This window comes from Gorilla gorilla, chromosome 20 (assembly GCF_029281585.2).
Source record: "Gorilla gorilla gorilla isolate KB3781 chromosome 20, NHGRI_mGorGor1-v2.1_pri, whole genome shotgun sequence".
Lineage (NCBI taxonomy): Eukaryota > Metazoa > Chordata > Mammalia > Primates > Hominidae > Gorilla > Gorilla gorilla.
Window position 1 is genome coordinate 16,833,191 of NC_073244.2, and position 27,850 is coordinate 16,861,040.

At 55.1% G+C, this 27,850-nt stretch overlaps 1 protein-coding gene across 8 annotated transcripts in view; it reads left to right on the forward strand.

Moving 5' to 3' along the window:
- Positions 1-27,850, forward strand: part of DNM2 (dynamin 2) — a 114,268-nt gene that overhangs the window by 80,777 nt on the left and 5,641 nt on the right. For 4 of the 8 annotated variants that reach the window (XM_055371666.1, XM_055371668.1, XM_055371665.1 and 1 more), the window contains exons 11-18: positions 227-313; positions 3,877-3,947; positions 7,502-7,553; positions 10,187-10,198; positions 13,875-13,988; positions 21,557-21,666; positions 25,382-25,493; positions 26,653-26,817. In XM_055371666.1, coding sequence (XP_055227641.1) covers positions 227-313; positions 3,877-3,947; positions 7,502-7,553; positions 10,187-10,198; positions 13,875-13,988; positions 21,557-21,666; positions 25,382-25,493; positions 26,653-26,817 — 723 coding nt within the window. The remainder of the gene's footprint in view (positions 1-226; positions 314-3,876; positions 3,948-7,501; positions 7,554-10,186; positions 10,199-13,874; positions 13,989-21,556; positions 21,667-25,381; positions 25,494-26,652; positions 26,818-27,850) is intronic. The other 4 variants (XM_055371670.1, XM_055371671.1, XM_055371669.1 and 1 more) reach the window with 1 other exon arrangement.

Consider the following 27,850-nt stretch of genomic DNA (forward strand, 5'->3'; position numbering starts at 1 on the left):
TGGAAAAGCAGCTCTGCTCTCCTGCTGTCTCCGGTCCACGGTGCCCCCACTCTTCTGCTCTTAGCTCCCAGCTGGACTCACTGGGGGCCAGGAGCAAGGTGTGGGCTCGGTGGTCCCCCTCATATCTCATTCCCCACCCCCCTCCGCATTTTCTACCTGTGTGGTTCATGTTGCTTCCCGTGCCACGAGGACCCCGCCAATGCGGCCACTCTGCTTGTTCCCCCAGCTCAGTTCCTACCCCCGGTTGCGAGAGGAGACAGAGCGAATCGTCACTACTTACATCCGGGAACGGGAGGGGAGAACGAAGGACCAGGTACTGGCCTTTTGTCTTCTTTATTGGGTATAATTTACATGCAGTAAATGTCAAGTATACTGTTCTGTGCATGCTGACAGCTGCATATGGCAAAGTAACCCTCACCTCAATCAAGATATAGAGCGGTTCTGTCACCTCCCAAAATCCCTGTCCCTATGCCTCTCTGTAGTCAACCCCTCAAAAACCCACAGGCCAGGCTGGGTGTAGTAACTCACGCCTGTAATCCCAGCACTTAGGGAGGCTCAGGCAGGAGGATTGCTTGAGCCCAGGAGTTCGAGACCAACGTGGGCAACATAGCAAGACCTTGTCTCTACGAAAACATAAAAAAATTAGCCAGGCGTGGTGGCGCATGCCTGTGGTCCCAGCTACTTGGGAGGCTGAGGTGGGAGGATCCCTTGAGCCCACAAGATCAAGGCTTCAGTAAGTTATGGTCGTGCCATCGCCCTCCAGCCTGGGAGAAAGAGCGAGACCCTGTCTCTTAAAAAAGAAGCAGCAAAGGAAATCCCCAGGCCCTGGCCACCACCAGCCCGCTCCCTATCCTACAGTCCTTCAAGTGGACTCCCACAGTGTAAGGGCCATTGACCCTTGACTCCCTTCCTGCCACCCTTCTTCCCTCCCTCCCTCTCCTCGGCGTCTGCATTTGGGAGCCAAGCATGTTGTTTGTTGTATCTGTAGTTTGCTGCCTTGATTACTAAGCAATCTTCCAGGGAATGGATGGAGCACAGCAAGGACCTCCACTTGCCTGCTGGAGGGTGTTTGGGGTGCTTTTTGTGTTGTGGGTTTTTTTTTTTTTTTTTTTTTGAGACAGAGTTTTGCTCTGTCGCCCAGGCTAGGGTGCAGTGGCACGATCTTGACTCACTGCCACCTCCACTTCCCAGGTTCAAGTGATTCTCATGCCTCAGCCCCCGAAGTAGCCAGGACTACAGGCACATGCCACTTTACCCACCTAATTTTTGTATTTTTAGTAGAGAGAGATTTTCACTATGTTGGCCAGGCTGGTCTTGAACTCCTGACCTCAGGTGATCTGCCCGCCTTGGCCTCCCAAAGTGCTGGGATTATAGGCGTGAGCTACCACGCCCAGCCTGCTTTTTCTTTTTTAACATTTAACGCTTTCTTGCAAAGGCATGCAAGCACACACCCCAAGTTGCTGCCTACCCCTCAGCTGAGACTGTCACCCATGAAGCACTGGGCCGTCCTTATACTCTCCTGCAGCCGCAGCCTCAGCCTCCCAAGTAGCTGGGACTATAGGCATGAGCTACCATGCCTGGCTAATTTTTGTATTTTTAGTAGAGATGGGGTTTCGCCATGTTGGCCAGGCTGGTCTTGAACTCCTTAGCTCAAATGATCCACCCGCCTCGGCCTCCCAAAGTGCTGGGATGACAGGTGTGAGCCACCGCTCCCGGATCTGTTTCGAGTCACTTTCTCTCAGTTGTCCTCTGTTCTTTTTACAACTGTTTGTTGAAACCAGAGCTTAATTAAGCCCTTGCCTGTTATGTCACTTTGTTTAAAATGGTCCCTCTCCCCTTGCCATTGATGGGGATGAAATGGGCTCATTTGTCCTGCAGAGAGGCGCCCACTTTTGATTTGGCCAATTGCTCCCTCAGGGTACCGGTCCACCTATGCCTCATAGCTGCTGTAGCTTGGAAATTGTATCAAAAGTCTGGAAGAGTCTGATTCTTTTTGTTGTTACTGTTGGTAAGAATGCTGCCGGCCCTTCCACAGCCCCTGGTGCCCACCTGCCATGCTGCCGGGCCGGATCTGAGAGCGCTGGGTTGAGGAGACTCAGGCCTTACTTAAATCAGCCATGCTCGCTCCCACAGATGGAGCACCCTGGCATTTTCCAGCAGGCGACAGGTCCGAGTGCCTTGCCCTACTTTATTCTCAGGAACTTGGAGGTGCAGCAAGGGGAAGTGACTGGCCAAGGGCCAGGGGAGTCCAGTGACGCGCATCCCAGCGCCTCCTCCCCAGCAGCCTGGCCTGTTATGAATGGGAATCAAGCCAGTGAGCTGCCTGGATCCATGGTTCCCATAGACCAACTTCATCCTGGGCAAAAGACAAGAAAGATGAGGGAGGGAGAGTTTCAGCAAGTGCAGTGGACTCACAAGCCCTGCTTCTCACATGAGACCTTTCTAGCTTGATAGCTTGAGCGTGTGTGTGTGTGCGCGCGCGTGCACGTGCACGTGTGTGTGTTTTCAGTGTTCATAATTGGACAAATTAGCTTCGCAGTTTTAATGCAACACTTTGAACACGCCAGGCGCTAAAGACTTTACAGGCTGGACACGGTGGCTCACGCCTGTAATCCTAGCACTTTGGGAGGCCAAGGCAGGTGGATTGCCTGAGCTCAGGAGTTCGAGACCAGCCTGGGCAACACGGTGAAAACCCATCTCTACTAAAATACAAAAAATTAGCCAGGTGGTGTGGCGTGCGCCTGTGGTCCCAGCTACTCGGAAGACTGAGGCAGGAGAATTGCTTGAACCCAGGAGGCGGAGGTTGCAGTGAGCCGAGATTGCGCCATTGCACGCCAGCCTGGGTAACACAGTGAGACTCTGTCTCCCAGAAAAAAGAAAAAGAAAAAAATACAAGGCAGTGGCTTGCAGTGGTTCACACCTGTAATCCCAGCACTTTGGGAGGCCAAGGCAGGAGGATCACTTGAGCCTAGGAGTTCAGGACCAGTCTGGGCAACATAGTGAGACCCCCACCTCTACAAAAAAAAAAAAAAAGAAAAAGGAAAAATCAGCCAGGTGTGGTGGCACATGCCTGCGACCCCAGCATCTTGGGACACTGAGGCAGGGGGTTGCTTGAGCCCAGGAGTTTGAGGCTATGATTGCTATGATTGTTCTACTGCACTCCAGCCTGGGAGACAGTAAGTTCTTTTCTCAAAAAAAAAAAAAAAAAAAAAAAGCCAGGCGCAGTGGCTTATGCTTGTAATCCCAGCACTTTGAGAGGCCGAGGCGGGCGGATCATGAGGTCAGGATTTCGAGACCAGCCTGGCCAACTCAGTGAAACCCTGTATCTACTAAAAATACAAAAATTAGCTGGGCGTGGTGGCGGGCACCTGTAATCCCAGCTATTTGGGAGGCTGAGGCAGGAGAATCGCTTGAACCCAGGAGGCAGAGGTTGCAGTGAGCCAAGATTGTGCCACTGCACTCCAGCCTGGGCGACAGAGCAGGACTCCGTCTCGAAGAAAAAAAAAACAACAACAAAAAAAACGACTGCACATTATTAAACCCTTGGCAGTTGGGCCTCCTGTCACCCCATTCCACAGCTCAGTAACGTGAGGCCCAGGGTCACACGGCCAATTAGTGGCTCAATCAAGACTCCAGACCTTGGGGACAGCGGCCCTGCCTGTGACTGGCACATTGGGCTGCGTGGCTGTGCTCTGTTGTCCCAGGCTCTGTTGCCTGTGAGGGTGTGGGGAGTGCAACGCCAGCCTCTGTTCTCCTGTCTGGGAAGCCTCCTGGTTCCCACGCCTTCCCTGCTGGCAAGACCAGGAAATGCTCTTGCCGCTGCCCCCACTTGCCAGGCTTGGCCTTGTACTCACAGTGACCCCTGCTCTCCCCCAGATTCTTCTGCTGATCGACATTGAGCAGTCCTACATCAACACGAACCATGAGGACTTCATCGGCTTTGCCAAGTAGGTACTTTTGGAGACTGGCTGGTCGGGCGGCACCAATCCTCACTCTCAGATCCAAAGAGGTGACTGAGTTGGGATTCTCTGAGAGGGCAGGTGTCAGACAGTCTCTGTCGGGGGTCCTGGGGTGAAGGCAGAGCCAACTGAGAATATCTGGAAGCTCTCCTGGGCTGATAGTGGTCCACTATCCCCAGCCAACACGCCTTCTGTGAGGCATCCCCATGGTTAGTTTAGGGAGAGGGCAGTGCTATGTTCAGACCTGCAGGGAGAGGGCGAAGCCAGCCAGCTGCTGCACCCCGTCTCCTTCAGGACTTCTCAGAGCCTTTAGCGACCAGTGTGCAGCTTTTCCCAGACTCTGCCACTTCATGGACAGCATCTCATGGGCTCAGGGCTCTGGAAGCTGCTCTTTGGGAAATGCTGCCTGGGGTCTCCCTAGCTTCAAGGCGTACACTGTAAATTTAAACCAGAACCTTCCGTGGCACCCAGATGAGGGCCCAGATCGGGGAGCTCTGATTTCAGCAGGATGTCGATTCGGTGTGCGTGGTCTCAGGCATCACCCGCTGATTCCTTCAGCCCCTTGGCATGCTTAGGCCTCACTCAGATTGTTGGAGAGGCTCACGCAGGCCTTCCTGCCTGAGGCAGACCGGGTGGTGCCGCTGGTATGCCCTCTCGCTGGGCCCTGTGATAGAGCAGTGGGCAAACCCACACCCAGCTCCCCACCCTCAGAGGAAGACCCCATGCAGGGAACCGATGGGGACCCAGGCGTTAAGGTGTAGTGTGCTTAGTGCTGGGCGGGGCCGTGCAGGGCCTGTGGGTGTCCAGAGGGCGGCCGTTGGGCCTTGCCTTGAGGGGCCAGGCAGGCTTCCTAGGGGAGGGCCTCTAGAGCCAAATCTCAGGCTATGGAGTCACCAGATACAACATTTATCGGTGCACCTGACAAAGCTGATTGAGGATCTGTTCCGTGCTGGGCACCAGGTAGGTGACGAGAAGGGAGGAAGGAAAAGGAAGGAATGAGGGCCTTATCAGAACCCCTCCTAGAGATGAGCCAAAGTCCCTGACTGGGCCTCCCCTGCCTGTGGGTGGCAGCCCCCGGCCCTGTGCTCCCGGCTGCCGGGTGTGTGTGGGCTCACAGCGCTGGTCCCCATCTTTGGTTTGCTGCTGTTTTCCTCACCTTGATGTCTCTGCTTCTCACACTTCATCCACAGTTCCTTCTCACAATCTCTCCTGTTTTTCCTTTGACCACTCTTTCCTCTGGATTCCTGGGCCTTCCCACTTACCCCAGCTGTTACTATACTGAGCAGCTGGTGACCTGGTGGGTATTGCCTGCTGTGTGCCTTTGCCCTGGTGTGTGAACGGGTACGCCCTGGCTGGGTGGCCCCAGCCCTGGGTGGGACATCCCTGGGGCCTGCTGAAGAGCTATGGGGTGCTCTCTCAGAGCCAGGGCCAGCGCTGGGCCTCCGGGCCAGGACCTTGACCACACCAGCTGTAGCCCCTGCTGTTTCAGAGCCTGCAGGCTGGGGAGGCGGAGTCCTTAAACAAATTGTCACAAGGATGATGAGAGTAGGAAGAGAGGGTAGGGGATAGACTGTGGGAAAGGGGAGCTGGGAATGTGGCCTGGAGAGATCTTCCTGAAGAAGTCAGGTGATGCCAGGGGGACCCAGAGAATTGGACCAAGGGAAGGAAGGCTACAAGACCAGGCAGGTGGAGGTAAGAGAGCCAGTGGCCAGGCCCCATCGCCAGGAGGGCCCTGCAGGTCCAGGGGAGGATTTGGGATTTTCCCCCAAGACACCAGGATGCTTCTGATTAGGTCCAGGCCCAGGAGAGGGGCCACCTTGTGGGCTGCTATTTGAGGGAGCCCTGGCAAGGATGGGAGCCAGGAGGCCCTTAGGAAATAGCACCTCTGGGACCTCGCTGTCACCCAGCCATCACTGTGGAGGTTGGCTCAGCTCAGTGCCACCTTCTTCAGATGCTGTTGATGAAAATCCTTCTTGTGCTTGGATGTTCTGGGCTTCCCATTGCCCTCCAAATGTATATTATAAACAGGGCCCAAGCCTGGCGCAGTGGCTTATGCCTGTAATCCCAGTACTTTGCAGGAGGCCAAGGTGGGTGGATCGCTGGAGCCCAGGAGTTTGAGACCAGCCTGGGAAACATGGTGAAACCCTGTCTCTACAAAAAATACAAAAATTAACTGGACATGGTGGTGGTGCGTAATCTCAGCTACTTAGGAGGCTGAGGTGGGAGAATGACCTGAGCCCAGGAAGGCAAGGCTGCGGTGAGCCATGATCACACCAGGGCTCTCCAGCCTGGGTGACAGAGTGAGACTCTGTCTCAAAAATAAATAAGTAAATAAATAGCCCAGATAAGAAGCCCTATAATAAACTTATTGAACGTTGGGAGTATCACTGGATAAAATTCTGCCTTTGTTCTTAGTTTTCCAGGCTTTCCTGATCTAGAAACAGAAGCCTACTTTCTCCCTTATCCTACAGACAACTTGGACTTTAAAACAAAACTCCCGAGGTAGTCAGCAAAGGAAGGTGACCAAGCTGACTTGCTTTTCCATATTGTTCTGAAAGTTTCAGCCAAAGCAATAAAAAAAGAAAAGAAAATATGATGGATAAGTAACAGGAGATATATGTTGTTTGCAAGTGGTGATATGATTGTCAGAGTAGAAAATACAGTAGAACCGTAAGGTGGTGGAGTAGGTGTCCACATACAAAATATAGTGGGATTTGTCTATGCCGGCATGAACTAGCCAGGAAGTAGGATGGATAAAGAAGAAAAGAGATCTGGGATTGTGGATGAATAAGGAACCTTATAGAAACACACCCTGTCGACCTTGGATGTCCTCTAAATTTGTGTCAGGAGTCATGCAAGATACGTGTCATTTCATGGCCAGCAGCTGTCCCACAGTCTGATGTCTAAGACTGGATGGCTCTGTGGTTAGAGCCACTTACAGGCTGGTGTTGGGATCAAATGATGAGAAGAGTAGGAAGAAGGGCTAGGTGCAGTGGCTCATGCCTGTAATGCCAGCACTTTGGGAGGTGGAGCCAGGCAGATCCCTTGAGTCTAGGAATTTAAGACCAGCCTGGGCAACACAGTGAAACCTCGTCTCTACAAAAAATCAAAAATTAGCTGAGCATGGTGGTATGCACCTGTGGCTCCAGCTACTCGGGAGACTGAGGCAGGGGAACTACTTGAGCCCGGGAGGTCAAGGCTGCAGTGAGCTGTGATTGCGCCACTGCACTCATCTTAGGCAACACCTTCTCACACTTCCCCTTAGAAACTCCGGGATTCTAGTGACATCTGGAAGTAACCTGCGCTTCAGTAAGTCGGCTGAGATGAGGGCCTAGAAGCCTCAATTGAACCAGATACATTTACTTGTTCTGTGTGCCCAGGCCGTTTCCCTTGCGCAGCTCTGTGTGTGCAGGGGGCTTCTCTCTGCCTCTACCTGTGGCTGCTCACTTGGTCCCCAGGGAGAGAACGGCCACATTCACCTCTTCCCCTTCTTCCCCCCCAGCATCTTGTCCACATGAACCCTGTCTGTTCTTTGGTTTCAGTGCCCAGCAGAGGAGCACGCAGCTGAACAAGAAGAGAGCCATCCCCAATCAGGTAGCACACCCCTCTGCAGTCTGCCGCTCTACCCTGGGGGCGGGAGGACGCTAAGTGACAGCTAAGCCCCCGTGATGGAGCTCGGCCTGTGTAAAGCCCCACCCCACAGCCTCAGTACCAGGCCATCTGCTCTCTCGGCCTCTAGAGGCCACTTAGGAATTAATAATTCTGGGAGGTGGTCTGAGAGCCAACACTCTGGCAGGGCCTAGTGGGCACATTTTACCTACCTAGAAGGCCCTATGTGCCTCCAAGGCCAGGGTTAGAACTTGACTCTTGGCTGGGCACAGTAGCTCACACCTGTAATCCCAGCATTTTGGGAGGCCGAGGTGGGAGGATCACTTGAGGCTAAGAGTTTGAGACCAGCCTGGGCAACATAGAAAGACCCTGTCTCTACAAATAATAATATTTAAAAATTACCTGGGAGTGGTGGCTCATGCCTATCACCCCAGCTACTTAGGAGGCCAAGGTGGGAGGGTCACTTGAGCCCAGCGGTTCATGACCATCCAGGGCAATACAATGAGACCTCATCTTAAAAATTAATAATAGGCTGGGCACGATGGCTCACACCTGTAATTCTAGCACGTTAGGAGGCTGAGGTGGGCGGATTGCCTGAGCTCAGGAGTTTGAGACCAGCCTGGCTAACATGGCAAAAACTCCATCTCTACTAAAAATACAAAAAATTAGCCAGGCGTGGTGGCACGCGCCTGTAATCCCAGCTACTCAGGAGGCTAAAGCAGGAGGATTGCTTGAACCTTGGAATCGGAGGTTGCAGTGAGCCAAGATTGTGCCACCGCACTCCAGTCTGGGTGACAGGGCCAGACTCTGTCTCCAACAATAATAATAATAATAAAGATATAAATAAGAATTTTTCTCTTGAGCGGGGGTCTGTGACCTCTTTGAGCTTTCCAACACAGCCCCAGGGATTGGGAGCCCCTAGGTGAGAGCCGCTGGAAACTACATTGTCACTAGCAGCTCAGGGGAGCTTGGGATAGTTGAAGCCCCACACCTGGAGAAGCCCTGAGCCACAAAGGGTTGTACCTTGACATCTTAACCCAGCTAGAGGCCTTGTGAAATATGAACGGCTGTATCAATGCCTGCCTTCAGTACCTTATTATTATTATTATTATTATTATCATTATTATTATTTTGACACGGAGTCTCACATTGTCACCTGGGCTGCAGTGCAGTGGCGCAATCTTGGCTCACTGCAAGCTCTGCCTCCCAGGTTCAAGCGATTCTCCTGGTTCAGCCTCCCCAGTAGCTGGGATTACAGGTGCTCACCACGACACCAGGCTAATTTTTTTTAATTTTTTTTCTTGAGATGGAGTCTTGCTGTGTGTCCCAGCTGGAGTGCAGTGGCACGATCTCAGCTCACTGCAACCTCCACCTCCCGGGTTCAAGCAGTTCTCTGCCTCAGCCTCCTGAGTAGCTGGGATTACAGGCGCCCGCCACCACGCCCAGCTAATTTTTTTGTATTTTTAGTAGAGAGGGGGTTTCACCATCTTGGCCAGGCTGGTCTCAAACTCCTGACCTGGTGATCCACCTGCCTCGGCCTCCCAAAGTGCTGGAATTACAAACGTGAGCCATCACGCCCAGCCTTTTTTTTTTTTTTTTTTTTTTTTGAGACAGAGTCTCACTCTGCCACCAAGGCTGGAGTGCAGTGGCGCAGTCTCAGCTCACCACAACCTCCGCCTCCTAGCTTCATGTGATTCTCCTGCCTCAGCCTTCTGAGTAGCGACGATTACAGGAGCCTGCCACCACCCCTGACTAATTTCTGTATTTTTAGTAGAGACAGGGTTTCACCATGTTGGCCAGGCTGGTCTCGAACTCCTGACCCCTGGTGATCCACCCGCCTCGCCCGGACAAAGTGCTGGGATTATAGGCTTGAGCCACCATGCCGGCCTTTATTATTAATTTTTAAGAAAACCTGGACGGGCACGGTGGCTCATGCCTGTAGTCCTAGCACTTTGGGAGGCCGAGGCGGGCGGATCACCTGAGGTCAAGAGTTAGAGAACAGCCTGGCCAACATGGTGAAACCCCATCTCTACTAAAATACAAAATTAGCCTGGCATGATGGCGGGTGCCTATAATTCCACCTACTTGGGAGGTTGAGACAGGAGAATCACTTGAACCCAGGAGATGGTGGTTGTGGTGAGCCAAGATCGCACCACTGCACTCTGGCCTGGGCGGCTGAGCGAGACTCCATATCAAAAAAAAAAAAAAAAGAAAGAAAAGGAAACCCATAATCTTCGCAAAATTTCTGCCTATGTCCCTCCTTCTCCCCATTGGGTAGGGGTGGGGGCGGGGACTCCACCGTGTACCTTGCACGATCGTAGAGCCTACTGGAAGGAAGAACGTAACCATTGCATGATTTATTTTTGCGCTTGCCATAGGTAATTCATATGTTGTTGCTTTTTTGTTTCTTGAGATGATAATGAATTAAATATTAACACCATGAATATGATTAATAGCATGTAATTTTTTTTCTTTTGCTGTTTTTTCCCCTGCTCTTCTCTTCTCCTGTTTTTGTGCTTTTCCTGCTTTTTCTTTGTCCCCTTCACGTCCCTTCCATCTCTTTTCCTCTGCCTGCTCTTCCCTGATTTACCCACAACCCTAACTTTGCATATTCAAAGGGGGAGATCCTGGTAAGTACATGCTTAGTGTGGTAGCAAACATTAGAGAATCTAGTGGTGATGGAGACCCCGCCCACCCCTTAATATTCCCTGTTCCCCATCCCCTCCAAATAACAAAGATACTAAAAATCGAGCTAACCTGGAAACCCCATGCCGCAGCCGGCGCTGGACTGCACGTTACCCTGGGTATAAGTCGACTCACACAGGCACTAACTGGACCGCCACCCTTGAAGGCGCACTTCTGCAGCCAGTTCCTGGCAGGTTTTCCTGGTTTCCTGTAGGTCAGGGATGGCAAATACTTACACACTGCCCCTGCCTCCCCTCACATCCCTGGCTGTGGAAGATCTCGCTTAAGCCAGACCAGAATTCATTCTTGGCACTGCCCCTCCTCCTTCTATCTCCTATGCAGATGTCACTCATGGATCAGAGCATATTTTTCCACATGGCAGAAATCTTGCCCTCTTGTGCCCATGCCAGACATGGCTAGTTGTCTAGCATTCTTTGCCTTGTACCGCTCCTCTAGCACACGCCCATGGCAGACATTGCTAAGCAATCCTGGCATTCTTTCCAAATAAGCTTGCCAGCACTCCTGTTCTATAGCAGATGTGGCTAAGTGATTAAGGTATTGTTTTTTTCCCTATATGATACCGTCTTCTCTATGCATGGCAGGCATGACTAGTCAATCAGGAGCCTCTTTCCTAGATGCTGCCTCTTGTCCTCCAGATAAATTGATGAGGCTCTTCTGTTCCACTTACCCTTTCTCCTATCCTTTGCCTGTGACAGGCAACACTAATTGATCCTAGCACCTTTTCCTGCCACGCCCAGAATTCTCACCACAGTGCTTCAGGTATCTTGTACCAGTCGATTGACATGGCTCCCGAGATGAATCATATTTGCGGTCCATCCCTGCTGTGGGTAACACCTCCTTCCTTTGTGCAGAACCCTCAGCTGGGGCCCAGTGTGGGGCGTGAGATGGGCGTGAGGCCCAGTCCAGCCCAGCCCAGTGGGAAGCAGCCTGCTACTCATAGCTGAGAACTGAACCCAGCTCAAGGAGCTCACCTCTAGGCAGCTGGCCTCAGCCCGGCTCTTACACTTGGACAGCACAGCCTGGGCCTCCAGTCCTAGCAGGGGCTCCCTTTTGCTGGACATTCTCCCACTGCCAGCCACCAAGGCGCTGCCCTCTGGAGGGGATCTTCTGGCAATCCCAGGGTCTTTCTTGTAGCTGAGCCAATCCTATGCCAGGGCCTCGCTGCTCCCAGGGCCTGGGTGTGCAGATAGGGCCATGGGTGGGGGCAGTGACGGGAGGAATTAGTTGGCCTCAGGCTTGTGGTTTTCAGGTTCCTCGTGTTCCCCCGAGTCCCCTTGAATTTGCCAAGCCAAGACCAGGAACCTGCTTCTCCCTTGTACCCCAAGAGGTTTAGGGGTTCCTCTTTTCCTACCAGAGGCCACATAGCCCAGCCCTGTCATGAGCGTGGCCATGGCCTCTGGGTCTCCCATCTGTGGTTCCCATCTCTACCTGGGAGACTCAGGCCAGGACCCTCACCCAGGAAAGAGACTGGAGCAGCCTGCCAGGGGATCCCTGCTTTGCTGCCCCCTGCCTGCCCTGCCACCCATGCCGCCCCATGTGCCTGCCTGCCTGTCACTGTGCACCCTAGCCCGCAATGGCCTGCCGCCTCTTCTGTCTCTCCCACCCCTACTTCCTTCTAAGCCCAGTCCCACTGGGATGTGTCCCTTGGATGCAAACCTGACTTTCTGCTGAGGCCTGGCCGCTCCCTTTCTCTGGCTCGCAAGTGGTGGATGGCTAACAGGGCCTTTGTTTGCCACCCACAGCTTGCAGCTCCCTAGGGTGGGATTTTGTCTCTGAACCCATGTGGAGAAGGGCACCTCAGGGCTTCTGCCAGACCTCCTGCCCCAAGGCTTGGTGTGCCATCCCTAGCATGGCCCCGATCAGTGCCCTGGCCCTGTGGCCATGCACCCCAAAGCGTAGCGTGGGCCCTGTGCTCCAGCTCTGACCAACACTAACCCCAGCTGGAGGCAGAAGAGCCAGGCCACCGAGGGGTACGCGGGCACATCCCTCTCCTTGGAAACCGGGCCAGGCCTAGGAGTGTGGAGGCCTCACATTTCTCTGGGGGAGCACCGACAGCCTGTCTCCCTGTTTTCCCTCACCTGGTTGTCATTCAGTCATGGAACCAGGGTCTACTAAGCACTCGTTCTGTGCCCAGCCCTGGGCTGAGACAAGGCAGTGCACCCACCCCGCTCCCCCCGGGTGAATGGAGGCATTCCCAGAATGCCAGGCCTTTGGTGCTAACACCAGGACGTCCTGGACAGACCAGGAAGAGCTCGTCACTGCGTTCCCAGAGGGGATGCTGTGACCTCACAGGGGCTGCTGGCCTCAGCCCCCTCACCCACCACCAGGCAGCCCGTGAATGGCCAGATGCCAGGGGTCACTGCCTGCTCCAAACAACTGTCAGAGTCCTGTCTGCTCATCCCAGGGAGGGATAAGTCTGTACCCTTGGCCTTAAGAAGGGGCACCCGGTGGCATCTCATGCTGTCCCCAGCCTGGGCAGTGACTTCTGCATGGTCCAGGGGTCCCTGGGTACTCTTTAGCCACCTCCGTCTTCATGGCCACCTGGGGCTTAGCACTCACATCCAGCCACCAAGGAGCCGCTGGAGCTGTGGGCTGGTGGCCCTGGTTCAGAATGTCAGGCCCAGGGTGGGTCGGGGTAGTCCGGATGAAGCCCCTCCAGAGGACCGCCCCCGACTAGGACAGCATCTGGGCCCCAGAGGGATTCCTGGAGGCCCCATCTCTGGCGCTCCTGCCGTGCCGTGCCCTGCCATGCCCTGCCATGCCCTGCACTGGGGGATGCAGGCCAGCCCTTCGCAGCTGTCCGTGGCCATGCTCAGCCCACCCTTTGTAGCTTGGCCAAGTCTGTCAGTGCCTGGGTCCCAGGCCGCCCTGTGCGTGCCTCCATGTGCTTCCTGCAGCTCCCAGGGCCGTTGTCCTGAGTGGGGTGGGGGGCTCTGCCCACACATGCCTCCAGCGGCCAGGGAGCATGGGAGCACAGCCCCCAGGCTGCCTGCCGTTAGCTGTCAGGTGAGTCCCTGCACAGGCCTGGGTTCTGACCCCCACGCAGATGACAGCTACAGCCACACAATCCCCATCCATAGGGTCTCCCAGCCTGAAACCCTGATGTTCAGTCAAAAGGATGACCACCAGGCTTGCAGCCAGCTTGGGACATGAGCCGCACTCCTTCAGTGTCCTTGGGGAGGGCCCCTGGGCTGACACCTTTGACCCTAGCCCTCTGTGTGGATGCTACCCTTGGAACCTTATCTCACGCAAACAAGTGCAGTTCCTCAGATGTCACATTTCATGTGCCACAGCCCCACACACAAGCCCCAGGGACTCCTCCCATGGGCCCCTTTCCATCAGGCCTCTGTGACTCTATACTCCATCAGCCCCTGGCCCAGTGAGTCTGTCTGTCCGCCCAGCTGCCCAGGTGGTACCTCATGTTGGTTTCCTGCTGGAAATGCTTGGGACAGGGTGGAACTGGGTTTCCTGGGCTTTGGGGCTGGAGGTGTCTCTATCGCGGTCCCCGGCTTCCCACTGAGCTGTGGGCAAGGCTGCTGTGCTGGGGGATGGCTGGGGCACGGAGCGAGGTTCCCTGCTAAGCTGCGCGCTTTCCCCCAGGTGATCCGCAGGGGCTGGCTGACCATCAACAACATCAGCCTGATGAAGGGCGGCTCCAAGGAGTACTGGTTTGTGCTGACTGCCGAGTCGCTGTCCTGGTACAAGGATGAGGAGGTGAGTGGCAGGCGGGAGCAGGGCTGCTGGGGTAGGTGGGGCAGCCGGGGAAGAGCAGGTGGGCGCTCCCTCTGGGCAGAACTCAGTCACTGCGCCACTCTGCCCCGAGTCACCATTAGGACCGTAACTCGCCGGGCACGGTGGCTCCCGCCTGTAATCCCAGCACTTTGGGAGGCCGAGGCAGGTGGATCACGAGGTCGGGAGTTTGAGACCAGCCTGGCCAACATGATGAAACCCGGTCTCTACTAAAATTGCAAAAATTAGCCAGGAGTGGTGGCACGCGCCTGTAATCCCAGCTACTCAGGAGGCTGAGGCAGGAGAATCGTTTGAACCCGGGAGGCGGAGGTTGCAGTGAGCCGAGATTGCGCCACTGCACTCCAGCCTGGGCGAGAGAGCGAGACTCCATCTCAAAACAAACAAACAAACAAACAAAAAACAACCGTAACCCAGGGCTGGAGAGCAGCCACCATGTGCCAAAAGGCTTACATTGTACCTGGCCCCCATGGGGCCAGATCCTAGAGTGCAAAAGGGAGATGGAGGGTGATGGAGTCACTAGCAGGCTAGAAACAGGCCCTGACCTCCAGTGCCACTGTGACTGCCCCATGCTCAAGAGAAGGGGCCATGCCCAAGGGTCAGGGGCTCAGGCATGCAGCCAGCCTCCAGGGGCGCTGGGGTTCCATCACTCACACCTCAGTCAGGCCCTTTACCTCTCTGGGCCTCAGTTTTCTATTTGCGAAGTGGTCTAGGATGGTCCCTGCCCACTGTGCGGTGCTTGGCCACAGTGTGCAGAACGATCCCCACATGCTCGTCATTATGGGAAGGAAGTGGAGAGGCCCCTGGGTGATGACTGCAGGGAGCAGTGTTTAGTGCTGAGTCACAGGAGGGACTCGTTCACTGCGAGTGAGGGGGCAGGCCTTGAGCAAGGATACTGCCAACCGGCCTCTGCTCTCCATGCAGGCCCAGCATCCCTCCTGATGGTCCTATGTAAAAAAAGATACATAATGTTTGACATCTTTATGGGGTCCCTGTGATGTTTTATTAGATGTACAGAGTATGTAATGATCACGGCAGGGTGTTTGTGGTGTCTGTCACTTTGGTTTCCTCATTTTCCTGTGTTCAGAACAGTTCAGGTCCTCTCTTCTGACTACTTGGAAATACACAAGGCTGGGCACGGTGCCTCAGGCCTATAATCCCAGCACTTTGGGAGGCTGAGGTGGGAGGATGGCCTGAGTTCAGGCGTTCAAGACCAGTTTGAGCAACATAGCATTACCCTGTGTCTATTAAAACCCAAAAAAAATTAGCTGGGCATGGTGGCGCATACCTGTAGTCCCAGCTACTCGGGAGGCTGAGGTGGGAGGGTCACTTGAGCCCAGGAGATGGAGGCTGTGGTGAGCTATGATCACACCACTGCACTCCAGCCTGGGCCACAGAGCAAGACACTGTCTCAAAAGAAAAAAAAAAAAAAAGAAGAAGAAGAAATAGACAATACATTGTTGCATTGTTGGCCGGGCACAGTGGCTCATGCCTGTAATCTTAGCACTCTGGGAGGCTGAGGTGGGTGGATCACCTGGGGTCAGGTGTTCGAGACCAGCCTGGCCAAATGTTGAAGCCCCTTCTCTACTAAAAATGCAAAAATTAGCCAGGTGTGGTGGCACACACTTGTAATCCTATCTACTTGGGAAGCTGAGGCAGGAGAATCACCGGAACCTGGGAGGTGGAGGTGGAGGTTGCAGGGAGCCGAGATCATGCCACTGAACTCCAGCCTGGGTGACAGAGTGAGAGACTCCCTCTCAAAAATAAAAACAGGCTGAGCGCAGTGGCTCACGCCATTAATCCCAGCACTTTGGGAGGCCAAGGCAGACAGATCACCTGAGGTCGGGAGTTCGAGACCAGCCTGATCAACATGGAGAAACCCCGTCTCTACTAAAAATACAAAATTAGTCTGGCGTGGTGGCGCATACCTGTAATCCCAGCTAGTCAGGAGGCTGAGGTGGGAGAATCGCTTGAACCTGGGAAGCAGAGGTTGCGGTGAGCCGAAATTGCGCCATTGCACTCCAGCCTGGGCAACAAGAGTGAAAGTGTGTCTCAAAGAAAAAAAAACACCAGACAATTGTTGTTAACTATAGTCTTAATTGCAGTCACCCTACTCTTCTGTTGAACAATAGAAGTTAATGCCTTTTCTCTAACTGTATGTTTGTACCCATTAACCCCACCTGTCTTTACCCCCTACTTGTCCCCACCTTTCCCAGCCTCTAGTATTTATCCTTCTACTCTCCACCTCTGTGAGATCCGCTCTTCTACCTCTTTTTTTTAGCTCCCACGTATGAGTGACAACATGCAAAGTCTGTCTTTTTGTGCCTGGCTTATTTCACTTAACATAATGACCTCCAGTTCCATTCATGTTGCTGCAAATGACAGGATCTCATTCTTTTCTATGGCCCTGATCAACCCGTTTCTTGCTTAATTCTCTTGACGTAACCATGGCTTAGTGGCCTGGAAGGGAAGCCACTTCTGTGTGATAGCTTGTTGCTACTCTGATGCGGTCCAGGTTGGCTTTCAAGAGTCCCTGGCAAAGAGAGCTGTGTTTTTCTCATTGTCCTGGTTGCTCTGGGAGAAGACTGCAGGCTGTCCCGTGAGCCATGGCTGTGTTATGTGGGCAATGGATTTGCGTCTGTAACAGAGGCCCAAAATGAAGGCTCTTAAAGAGATGAAGTCTGTTTCTTGCTCATGTCTCAGTGAGCTTGGTGACCCTGTGCTGCAAGGCTGTCCAGGGCCTGGCTCCGCCTCCCCTGTTGCCACCTTAACACAGGGCTCCCTTCATAGTTTAAAATGGCTGCCCCATACCCATCACCATGTAGCCTCTAGCAGCCCAAGAAGGGAAAGAAGGGCCTCTGTGTGTGGGAACTGTGAATCCAGCTAACAGTTCTAGCACTTTCTAAGAAGGAAGTGGATATTGGTTGTTTCTGAGCGTGACAGCTGGGGCTTGACACCCGGAAGTCACCAGGATATTGGTTGGGTGGTGTCAACCCTTCGTGTCTCATCTCCCCACCTATAAAGTCAGGACTGTGGCCTGTCCCCTCTGGACTGCGGGAGCCAGTGGGGGAGTTCTGGTACTTGAGCCCAGGACTGTGCCTGGCTCACTGCATGTGTCCCAGGTTTTGTCCTGGTGACTACCAGCATCAAGTCCTCCCAGCTCCTCTCTGTAGAAGGGAACCTACCCACCTACCCCCAGTGCACAGAGGAGGAGCTGGAGGCTGTGTCAGGTGCAGGGCCAGCTGGCCAGTCCCCATGGTCCCTGGGATGGCACAGCCACCAACTCAGTCCAGGCAACCTCAGTGGAGAGGCTGGGGTGGCCTGAGGCCCCTGGAGCCGCCCTGCCTGGCTCTCTTCCCCTTGGGTTTGGGGGAATGCTCTGTGGGAGTGCCCCCCACTGGGGACTTGCTGGCACCCAACCCAGCCCCAGGACAGGCAGGACTGGGCTTGGAAGTCCCAGACTTAGAGAGAAGGCAGGCTGGGGGGCCCCGGCTGGCCCCAGGGAGGAGCAAAGAGAGGCGGGCCTCTTGGCTATGGACCCCTGCTCTGTGCTGGGCTCATTGGCTAAGAGAGCCCACTGAGGCCACACCTGAGGAGAACCCTACTCCCTGTGAGGAAACCTTCACGCTTGCCATTCGGGTGGCTCTGTGGTCACCCCCATCTAAGGCTCTGAGCGGTGACTTGCCCCACATCATGGAGCGGGGGAGGGTCCCCCTGGGGTGGAGGCTTCCCCAGTGCACGTCTGCGGGCCCATGCTCCCTGACCTGAGGGACACCCCAGCCCGACATCCGAACACCTCCGCTGCAGCCCAGGCCTGATGTCCCCTTGACCGAGGACACTGGGGGTGAAAGGATCATCCCGCTCCACATGAGGCCAGACGCTCATCTCTGGAATGTTCCTGAAACCTCAGGAGCCCTGAGGCCTCTGTGGGACTCTGGGGCGCTGTTTCTAAACCCAGGGTGGTGGAGTCTGCTGAGCCACCATACAAGCATTTCTGGGGTCCCTGTGGAACCTTCCAGAACCTCAGATCCAGCGAACCTCATGGGGTTGGGATGTGGGAGGAGTGTGGAGCCAGGCGTGGTCCGCAGCCTTCTCCCCACCTCAGGCGCCTCTAGGAACTCACGTGTCCAGATCGGATGGCTCCTCAAAATGGCTGGGGTGGGGTAGGGTGCCCTTTCTCTTTTTCTCCCCTCTTTCCGCCTTGCAGTGAGAAACCAGCCTGCGCTGTGGTGTGTGGGCTGGCAGGCCAGCTGAGAGCTGGTCCCCTGCCTTTCAGTTCAGGGCTGTGGGGACCTTCCAGGGTCCCCTGGGTGGGAATGCCAGGCCTGGGGCAGCGAGCCTTGGAGGAGCCTCTGGGCCTGAACCTCAGCCTGGCGGCTCTCTGCTTGGCAGCATTGCAAGTCTAGTTTTCAGATCTCCTCTTCCTTCACGTGAGGGGCCCTTCGTGTTTTCCTCATGTGAGAGTTGAAAGCCAGAGCCCCCGACCCTCCCGTGGAGCCCCACGCTGGAGTCTGGAGCAGCAGTGGGAGGAGGGCCGGGCGCCGGCCGTAGTGAGAAACAGCCGGCCTGTGAAAGGGGCCCTGTGGGAGCCCCAGACACAAAGCAGGCTCCAGTCAGGAGGGGCAGCCATGGAACCTGACCCCCGCCACCACCCAAGTTAGGATCCCAGCAGGGACCCTTGGAGTCACACACGTGGCAGCCACCCCTGAGGAGGAGGCCACCCTCTTAGATGCCTCAGTGAGACACAAGACATCAATATCTCTTTATTTAAAAAATAAACAAGACATTTACAGCCATGGGGTGGGGATGGCAAACTGATAGGGCCACGGCCTCCAACCCCTCGGCCGGCCTCGGGGCTCCCTCTGCCTTTCCCCAGTGCCTCTTCTCCCACCCAGGCCCTCGAATATTCTATGCGAGGCTCTGCCACAGTGGGAAACGGGGTGGTGGAAAATGACACTCACCTGCCGGCGAGTTTGGGGGGCCTGTCTCGATGAGCCGCTCACCCAAGCCCAGCCTAACCAATGTGCAGACTACTGTACACATTGAGAGCCTCCTGAACAGGTAGTCTGAACACTGGGTTGGCGGGGCCGGCTATCCATCCCGCAGAACCCCCCAGGCAGACGCTGGGGCCACCAGGCCAGGCCGTGCCTCAGCACCTCTGAGCAGCCAAGGAAACCACCACTCTTCCCGAGACGATCCGCTCTGTCCCTTCTGACGTGGCAAGGCTGGGGCCGGCTCGCATCTGGAGAAAGTTCTGGGTTTTCAGGAAATCCTAAAGAGTGGGGGAGGCGGAGCAGGAGGCAGGGTTTGGGATCGTGGCTTCTGGGCTCAGGAGAATGTCTGACTCTTTGAGGGTCGGGGGTGGGGAGGAGGGGCGCACACGTGTGTGTGTGTGTGTGTGCGCGCGCGCGTGCGCGCTTGCAAGTGTGCGTGCCGGCAGCACCAGGAAGGCGGCCACTGATTTCTCGGCGGAATCGCACTGTAAACAGTTCCAGATGTGGCATTAGCCGGAACGGCCTGTGACTCAGTTACTTGGCCCTGCTGGCTGGAAGCTTCCGGCCGCGTGACACGATAGGGTCAGGGCAGCAAAGGCCCTTGGGCAAACGTCCGAGCCGGGGGCAGAGCTTCTGCAGAGCCCCCTCCCCTGGCCCCTTCTAAAGCCCCCAAAACTCTTCCCTGAAAGGTGGGAGGGACCCAGGCCCTGTGTTACCCAGCCTTGCCTGGGATGACGGGTGCAGGCTTTCTTCATCACCTTCCCTCCCTTGGGTCTGCAGCGGCATCCCTCCCTCCATGGCCACCAGGCCCCTCTCCTATGTTCTGCTCCCTCCATGGCCACCGGGCCCCTCTTCCTATGCTCTGCCCTACTTCTTTGCCTAGAGCCTGGCAGGCTAATCCTGGAGCCGCTCACAAGAGCAACCAAAGAAAATCCCGGGTGTTCATGGGCACCAGCTCTGCAGTGGGCACCAAGCTCCTCCGTCCTCCTTGGATAGATGAGGAAACTGAGATGAAATGGGAGGTGGCAGGGAAGTGGCTTGCCCGAGGGCACGCGGCCAGGAAAGGGCAGGGCTGGCATCACCTCAACCATGCTGAGCTCCTAACGCCCTGAGGCTGAGCCCATGTGCCAAGCCCACTGCTTCATCCTGGCTCCCCTTGCAAAGTCCTGACACTCCCAGCCAGCCCCCACTTGCCAGGGAGCCCCCGCTGCCTTCTCCACAGTCACTGTGGCTGCTCCTGAACTTGGAGGCGGCAGCCAGGTTAGGCTTTGTGCTGGGGCAGCGCAGTGAGGGGACATGAGAGGAGTTTCCAGAGACGGCCCAGGGAGAAGAAGGGCCAGGGGCACTGTGGGGAGGACTGGGCTTTGGGTCACAGAGACCTGGCCTCTGAAGTCCTGCTGTGGCTTGCGCTGCCTGCCATGTGGCCTTCGGCAGCCAGCTTCCCTCTCTGAGCTAGGAGGGATCCGTGAACTGAGACCAAGCAGTGCATGGCATGGGTCCCCAAGAGCTGCTGCTGTGGCGGGTGGGCACACACGTCACTGGGTGAGCGTGGGACTCCAGGGTGCCACCCCCAGCTCCGTGACTCGCCAGCCCCTTGCCCCTAGCCGAGGGGCCCACCTCTGAGCTGCCTCCCTAGCAGTCTGGACAGCCGTGGCTGGCACTTGGTGCTTCCTGAACAGGGCCAACCTTAGAAAGCAAGCGATAGGGCAGGTGCGGTGGTGCACACCTGTAATCCCAGCACTTTGGGAGGCTCACTTGAACCCAGGAGTTTAAGACCAGCCTGGGCAACATAGTGAGACCCCATCTCTATTAAAATAATGATAATGATAATAATAAAGAAAGGGAGTAAGGCTTCTGCAGCACCTGGCCCAGGACCTATCCAGCCCCAAGATGTCCTAAAGCGGCCAAGGTTGAAATCCCAGCCCTGCTCCTCTCTGCCTCAGTCTTCCCCTCTGTAAAATGGCATCACAGAGGTAACTCACTCCTAGGCTCGTTTCAAAGATGGAGCCCAGATAAAGGTTCCATTCACTTCGTGCAAGGCGAGGGGCAGTTGTGTTGTGCGTGCTGTCAGCCACATGTCAGCAGTGAACTCAACAGGAGTCCCTGCCCTGGAGAAACTTGAGTCAGTCCAGTGGCAGTCAGCCACCTAGGTCAATAAGCACAGGCAGTCAGGCACCTAGGTCAACAAGTGCAGGATACGTGACATGTTGTGTGAGGGAAAAGGAGGATGGAGGTGGGGAGGGTGCGGGTAGAGTTAGGGCAGGAGGGAGCCATGCAAGTGTCAGGATCAGGCAGTAGCCCGGTCGTCCAAAGGCCCTGGGGTAGGAACCCGGGTGGGATACTCAGGGAGCATCATGGAGGGCAGCGTGGCTGGGACAGAGTGACGGACGGGGAAGGGCCGGCAGATGGGCTCATATACAGCAGCGACCAGCATTGAGAAGCCCCCGGGGCTGGTGGTGGCACATGCTGCACGCTCTGGCCTGGGGCATCCTGAGTTGTCACGTGGACAGCTCAGGGTGACTCTTTTCCCTCCACCCTCAGGAGAAAGAGAAGAAGTACATGCTGCCTCTGGACAACCTCAAGATCCGTGATGTGGAGAAGGGCTTCATGTCCAACAAGCACGTCTTCGCCATCTTCAACACGGAGCAGAGGTGAGGGGCCCAGGGGCCTGGGGATGGCTCGGGGTGAAGACCAATGGCCTCATTCACACTCCACAACCTTCACTGAGCACTGAGCACCTGGCTGTCAGCAGTCCCTGCCCTTGGGACCGACCTTTTAGAAAGGGGAGTCACGTGAGAAATAGCAAATGCCAGGGATGCTTCCCGTGCTGGGTCAGAGATGACCTCTCTGGGCAGAGACGAGGATGAAGGCAGGCTCCGAGTCAGTGGGAGCCACGGAGAGTTCTGAGCACAGGGTGACCAGGACCTGGCTCAGGTGCTTGCAGGAGCCCTCTGGTGGCTGAGAGGGAAACAGTATGAGAGGGTGAGAGACGGGGGACCAGGGCAAAGGCCGCTGCCTTGTCCAAGTGGGCGATGATGGGGCCAGACCCCATAGGGAAGGAGGGTGCAGATTCTGGGTAGAACAGTCAGGCGGAGCCCTGGTGGGCATGGATATGAGAGAGAAAGGCACCAATGGTGACCCTGAGTACCTGGGCCTGAGCTCCTGCACTGCCCAGCTGCTGCCATTGGCCGAGGTGGGGAAGGCAGCGGCAGGGTAGGCCTGGAGACAGCCAAGAGCTCCGTTTAGGCCATGCCAAGGGAGAGGGTGCATCAGGGAGGCACCTGGGTAGACCGAGGAGTGTGATGTCCAGGAACGAGCTCCAGTCTGGGATGTGAACTGGGCAGTCACCATTGCGTGGACGGTATTTCAAGGAACAAAACCAGATAAGCTCCCAGGAGAGTGAAGCTGGAGAATGGGAGGCCCCAGGAAGCTCACAGTACATCTGTCCCATGAGGCAGTAGCTGGAGACTTTAGCAGAGACACTGCTCTCGGGAAGAAACCCAGCTGGCAGGAGGGCTCTTCCCATGCTCACACAATCACGCTCATCCAGGAAGCAAGGCCCACCTGAGTCAGGGATTAGCTGTCAGCAGAGGCCCGGTGGTACCCTGAGACCCGTAGGCAGGCACTGACGTCCTCCCTGCTGGCCCCAGAACCTCCTTGCCTACTGCTTGGCTACACCCACCAACTCCAGCTGAGTCTCCTGGTTCCCTCCTGCTTTGCTCTGGCTGGCCTAAAGCTTGAGACCCATTTGTACACCAGCTGGCCGTGAAAACCTTCATAGCTCTTCTAGGCTTGCCCCTGGCCATATGACACCTGGCAGCTGTCCCAGGTCCCTGAGCCGTGTGCCTCCTGTACAGGGAGGGTGACAATATTACCTGATATATCTTTTAAGAGCAGGTTCAGGAAACCCAGAGTAGTAGCTGCAAAAACAAGATAAGATGGTTGATAGTTTTTTGTGTAAATTAAGTCCAGACTTTAGTATCCCGGGCAAAGTGGAGCCGCTCCACAGGCATCAGGGTCCAGGCCCTGCATGTTCCTCAGGATTCCACCTGATATGCAGAAGCCGAGCTCTGCGGTGGGACAGGCCTGCCATGAAATCCTGACTTTTTTTTTTTTTTTTAAACGGAGTTCCGCTGTTGTTGCCCAGGCTAGAGTGCAATGGTGCGATCTCAGCTCACCGCAACCTCTGCCTCCTGGGTTCAAGCGATTCTCCTGCCTCAGCCTCCCAAGTAGCTGGAATTACAGGCATGCACCACCACGCCTGGCTAATTTTTTATTTTTAGTAGAGACGGGGTTTCTCCTTATTGGTCAGGCTGGGCTCGAACTCCCAACCTCAGGTGATCCACCCACCTCGGCCTCCCAAAGTGCTGGGATTACAGGTGTGAGCTACTGCGCCTGGCCCAAAACCCTGACTTCTACTTCTTTGTCCAAAATGGCTGCCCAGACTCCAGCCATTGTGATGATGTCCCAGGCAGCAGCAGGAAGGAGGAGAGGGGGAGCTACAAGGGCATGCCTCTCCCCACACAACCTCATCCAGAGGTCGTTCAGGGCAGCCACTTGCTGACCACAAACCCAAGTCTCACTTAAAGGCTTTGTGGGCAGCTTGGCTGTCTTAACCACACCTGGATGTGGGACAGGAAAATGTGCGTGGCATGTGGCACGGGGCCTGGCCTGTAGACCACCATCTGCAAGCACTGTTTAGCATCCATTCCATTTATCTCCCAGCTTTGAGACCCTGGTTCTTTTTTCTTTTTTCTTTTTCTTTTTTTTTTTTTTTTTGAGACGAAGTCTTCCTCTGTCACCCACCCAGGCTGGAGTGCAGTGGCATGATCTCAGCTCATTGTAGCCTCCACCTCCCATGCTCAAGTGATCCTCCCACCTCGGCCTCCCGAGTAGCTGGGACTACAGGCGCACACCACCACGCCCAGCTAATTTTTGTATTTTCTGTAGAGATGGGGGTGTTGCTGTGTTGCTCAGGCTGGTCTCCAACTCCTGAGCTCAAGCAATCCCCCTGTCTCAGCCTCCCAAAGTGCAGGAATTACAGGTGTGAGCCACCATGCCTAAACTTTACAAAAATTTTTTTGTTTTGTTTTGATACATAGTCTCACTCTGTCGCCCAGGCTGGAGACAGTGGCACAATCTTGGCTCACTGCAACCTTCACCTCCCAGGTTTAAGCGATTCTCCTGCCTCAGCCTCCCGAGTAGCTGGGATTACAGGCATGCAGTACCACTCCCAGCTAATTTTTTGTATTTTAGTATTGACGGGGTTTCACCATGTTGGCCAGGCTGGTCTCAAACTCCTGACCTCAGTTGATCCTCCTGCCTCGGCTTCCCAAAGTGTTGGGATTATGGGCGTGAGCCACTGTGCCCAGCCAAAATTTTTTTTATAAAAAACGCACAGGCCGGGCACAGTGGCTCACGCCTGTAATCCCAGCACTTTGGGAGGCCGAGGCAGGCAGGTCACGAGGTCAGAAGATCGAGATCATCCTGGCGAACACGGTGAAACCCCGTCTCTACTAAAAATACAAAAAATTAGCTGGGGTGGTGGCAGGCGCCTGTAGTCCCAGCTACTCGGGAGGCTGAGGCAGGAGAATGGTGTGAACCCGGGAGGCGGAGCTTGCAGTGAGCCAAGATCGCGCCACTGCACTCCAGCCTGGGCGACAGAGCAAGACTCTGTCTCAAAAATAAAACAAAACAAAACACATTCGGGCACAGTGGCTCACACCTGTAATCCCAGAACTTCGGGAAGCCGAGGTGGGCGGATCAGCTGAGGTCAGGAGTTCGAGACCAGCCTGACCAACATGGAGAAACCCCATCTCTACTAAAAATACTAAAATTAGCCAGGTGTGGTGGTGCATGCCTATAATCCCAGCTACTCGGGAGGCTGAGGCAGGAGAATCGCTTGAACCCGAAAGGTGGAGGTTGCGGTGAGCTGAGATTGCGCCATTGCACTCCAGCCTGGACAACAAAAGCGAAACTCCGTCTCAAAAAATAATAATAATAAAATAATAATAATAATAATAAAGTTCTGGTGGACAGTGCTGCTCTGGGCTTTCCTGAAAATGCCCCAGTGGGAGCTTCCCAGCCACAGTTGGTGTCGAGGGTCACATGCCCACCTCTGGGGGCCCAGGAAAAGAGAAGAGTCAGCTGATCCAACAGAAACAAAGAAACTCAGACACTTGCCGAGCTTGTGCACAGCGCTCTTCTGTGTAGGCGTCACTCACGGTGACCCCTCAGCATGACCAGGTGAAGCCTGGGTTGGGTTTGGGTTCCTGATCAGTCAGAAAGACCCCTAGAGCCCATTCCTCTCGGCAGTCTGCCAGACCCATGGCAGGGTCAAGCTTGCGCCCCCCACTGCCCCTGCAGAAACGTCTACAAGGACCTGCGGCAGATCGAGCTGGCCTGTGACTCCCAGGAGGACGTGGACAGCTGGAAGGCCTCGTTCCTCCGAGCTGGCGTCTACCCCGAGAAGGACCAGGTGAGGAGCCGTCCTGCACAGCCAGGCCCAGCAGCCCCCACCTGGGAGAGGAAGCAGGGCTGGCTTTCCCCAGGACAGGTCATTTTCAGGCCATGTTAGCCAGGAGTCTCTGAAATCATGTAGCAGATGCCCACTTGAGCAAGCAAAGGAGAAATTGGGAGTACTTTGTCATCAGGGCCCAGAAAGTTCCCTCACGGAAGCCAGTGACCGGGGCACACAGGGGATGGGGTCCCACTTGCTTTGTTCTCCTCTCTTTTCCCCTTCCATCCTGAAGTAGAGTGAACATGGCCACCCTTGGCCCCAATATTAAAATGTCTTGCCAGGCACGGTGGGTGGTTCGCCCCTGTAATCCCAGCACTTTGGGAGGCTGAGGCGGGCAGATCATTTGAGCTCAGGGGTTTGAAACCAGCCTGGCCAATGTGGTGAAACCCCGTCTCTACTAAAACTACAAAAATTAGCCAGGCATGGTGGTACGTGCCTGTAATCCCAGTTACTCAGGAGGCTTAGGCAGGAGATCGCTTAAACCCGGGAGGTAGAGGTTGCAGTGAGCTGAGATCACGCCATTGCACTCCAGCCTGGGCGACAGAGCAAGACTCCATCTCAAAAATAAAATAAAATGTCCCAAGGTTGGGTGTGGTGGCTTACACCTGCAATCCCAACACTTTGGGAGGCGATGTGGGCAGATCCTTTGGGCCCAGGAGTTCGAAAACAGCCTGGGCAATGTTGCAAAACCCTTCTCTCCCAAAAATACAAACATACCCAGGCATGGTGGCGCACCCCTGTAATCCCATCTACTCCAGGGCGCTGAGGTGGGAGGATCACTTGAGCTCTCCCTGGGAGGTTGAGGCTGTGGTGAACTGTGTTTGTGCCACTGCACTGCAGCCTGGGTGACATAGCAAGACTGTGTCAAAAAAAAAACAACACAAAAAAACAACGTTCCAATGCCCAGGTGAGGGGATCCACCCCAGCATCAGCCAGGGTCACCCCATTGTTTGGGCAGCTCTGGCCCAGGGCAAGCAGGCCTATCTGGTGCCAGTGGGGCTGTCAGGGGCCAGCCTGAGGTCAGTTATTGGTGGGACAATAGGGCAGATGGTTTCCAGAGAACCATGACTTGGCCCAGGCCACAGTCACCCCTCAGCACCTCCCCTCCCGCTTGCAGGCAGAAAACGAGGATGGGGCCCAGGAGAACACCTTCTCCATGGACCCCCAACTGGAGCGGCAGGTGGAGACCATTCGCAACCTGGTGGACTCATATGTGGCCATCATCAACAAGTCCATCCGCGACCTCATGCCAAAGACCATCATGCACCTCATGATCAACAATGTGAGTGGAGAACTAAAAATGAGAAGGAGGTAGCCGGGTGCGGTGGCTCACGCCTGTAATCCCAGCACTTTGGGAGGCCAAGGTGGGCGGATCACTTGAGGTCAGGAGTTCGAGGCCAGCCTGGCCAAAACGGTGAAACCCCATCTCTACTAAAAATACAAAAATTAGGCTGGGCGTGGTGGCTCACACCTGTAATCCCAGCACTTTGCGAGGCTGAGGCGGGCGGATCACGAGCTAAGGAGTTCAAGACTAGACTAACCAACATGGTGAAACCCCATCTCTACTAAAAATACAAAAATTAGCCGGGCACGGTAGCTCACGCCTGTAATCCCAGCTACTCAGGAGGCTGAGGCAGGGGAATTGCTTGAACCCAAGAGGCAGAGGTTGTGGTAAGCCTAGAGTGCACCACTGCACTCCAGCCTGGGCGACAGAGTGAGACTCCGTCTCAAGAAAAAAGAGAGAGAGAGAGAAAAAAATACAAAAAGTAGCCGGGCATGGTGGCAGGCACCTGTAATCCAGCTACCCAGGAAGCTGAGGCAGGACAATTACTTGAACCTGGGAGATGGAGATGGCAGTGAGCCAAGATCGTGCCACTGCACTCCAGCCTGGTTGACAGAGCGAGACTCCATCTCAAAAAAAAAAAAAAAAAAAAAAATGAGAAGGAGGCCAGGCACTCTGGCCCATACCTGTTTGTAGTTTTAGCACTTTGGGAGGCTGAGGCAGGAGGATCACTTGAGCCCAGGAGGTTGAGGCTACAGTGAGCTATGATCATGCCACTGCACTCCAGCCTGGGCGACAGAGCAAGACCTTGTGTCCAACAACAGCAACAACAAATTTGAATGAATGAATCACCACCCTTTGAACACCGGAATCTGCACGGCCATCCTCTTTGGGAAACCCTAGGGTTTCTGAGCCACACTGGGTCCATAGTCCCATCAAGTCCACTAACTGGAGTGAACACTGCAGGTGTGCGCCTTCTCTGAATTAACTTAGGCTGGCCTCAGAATAACTGCAGGAGGGAGAACGGCCATCT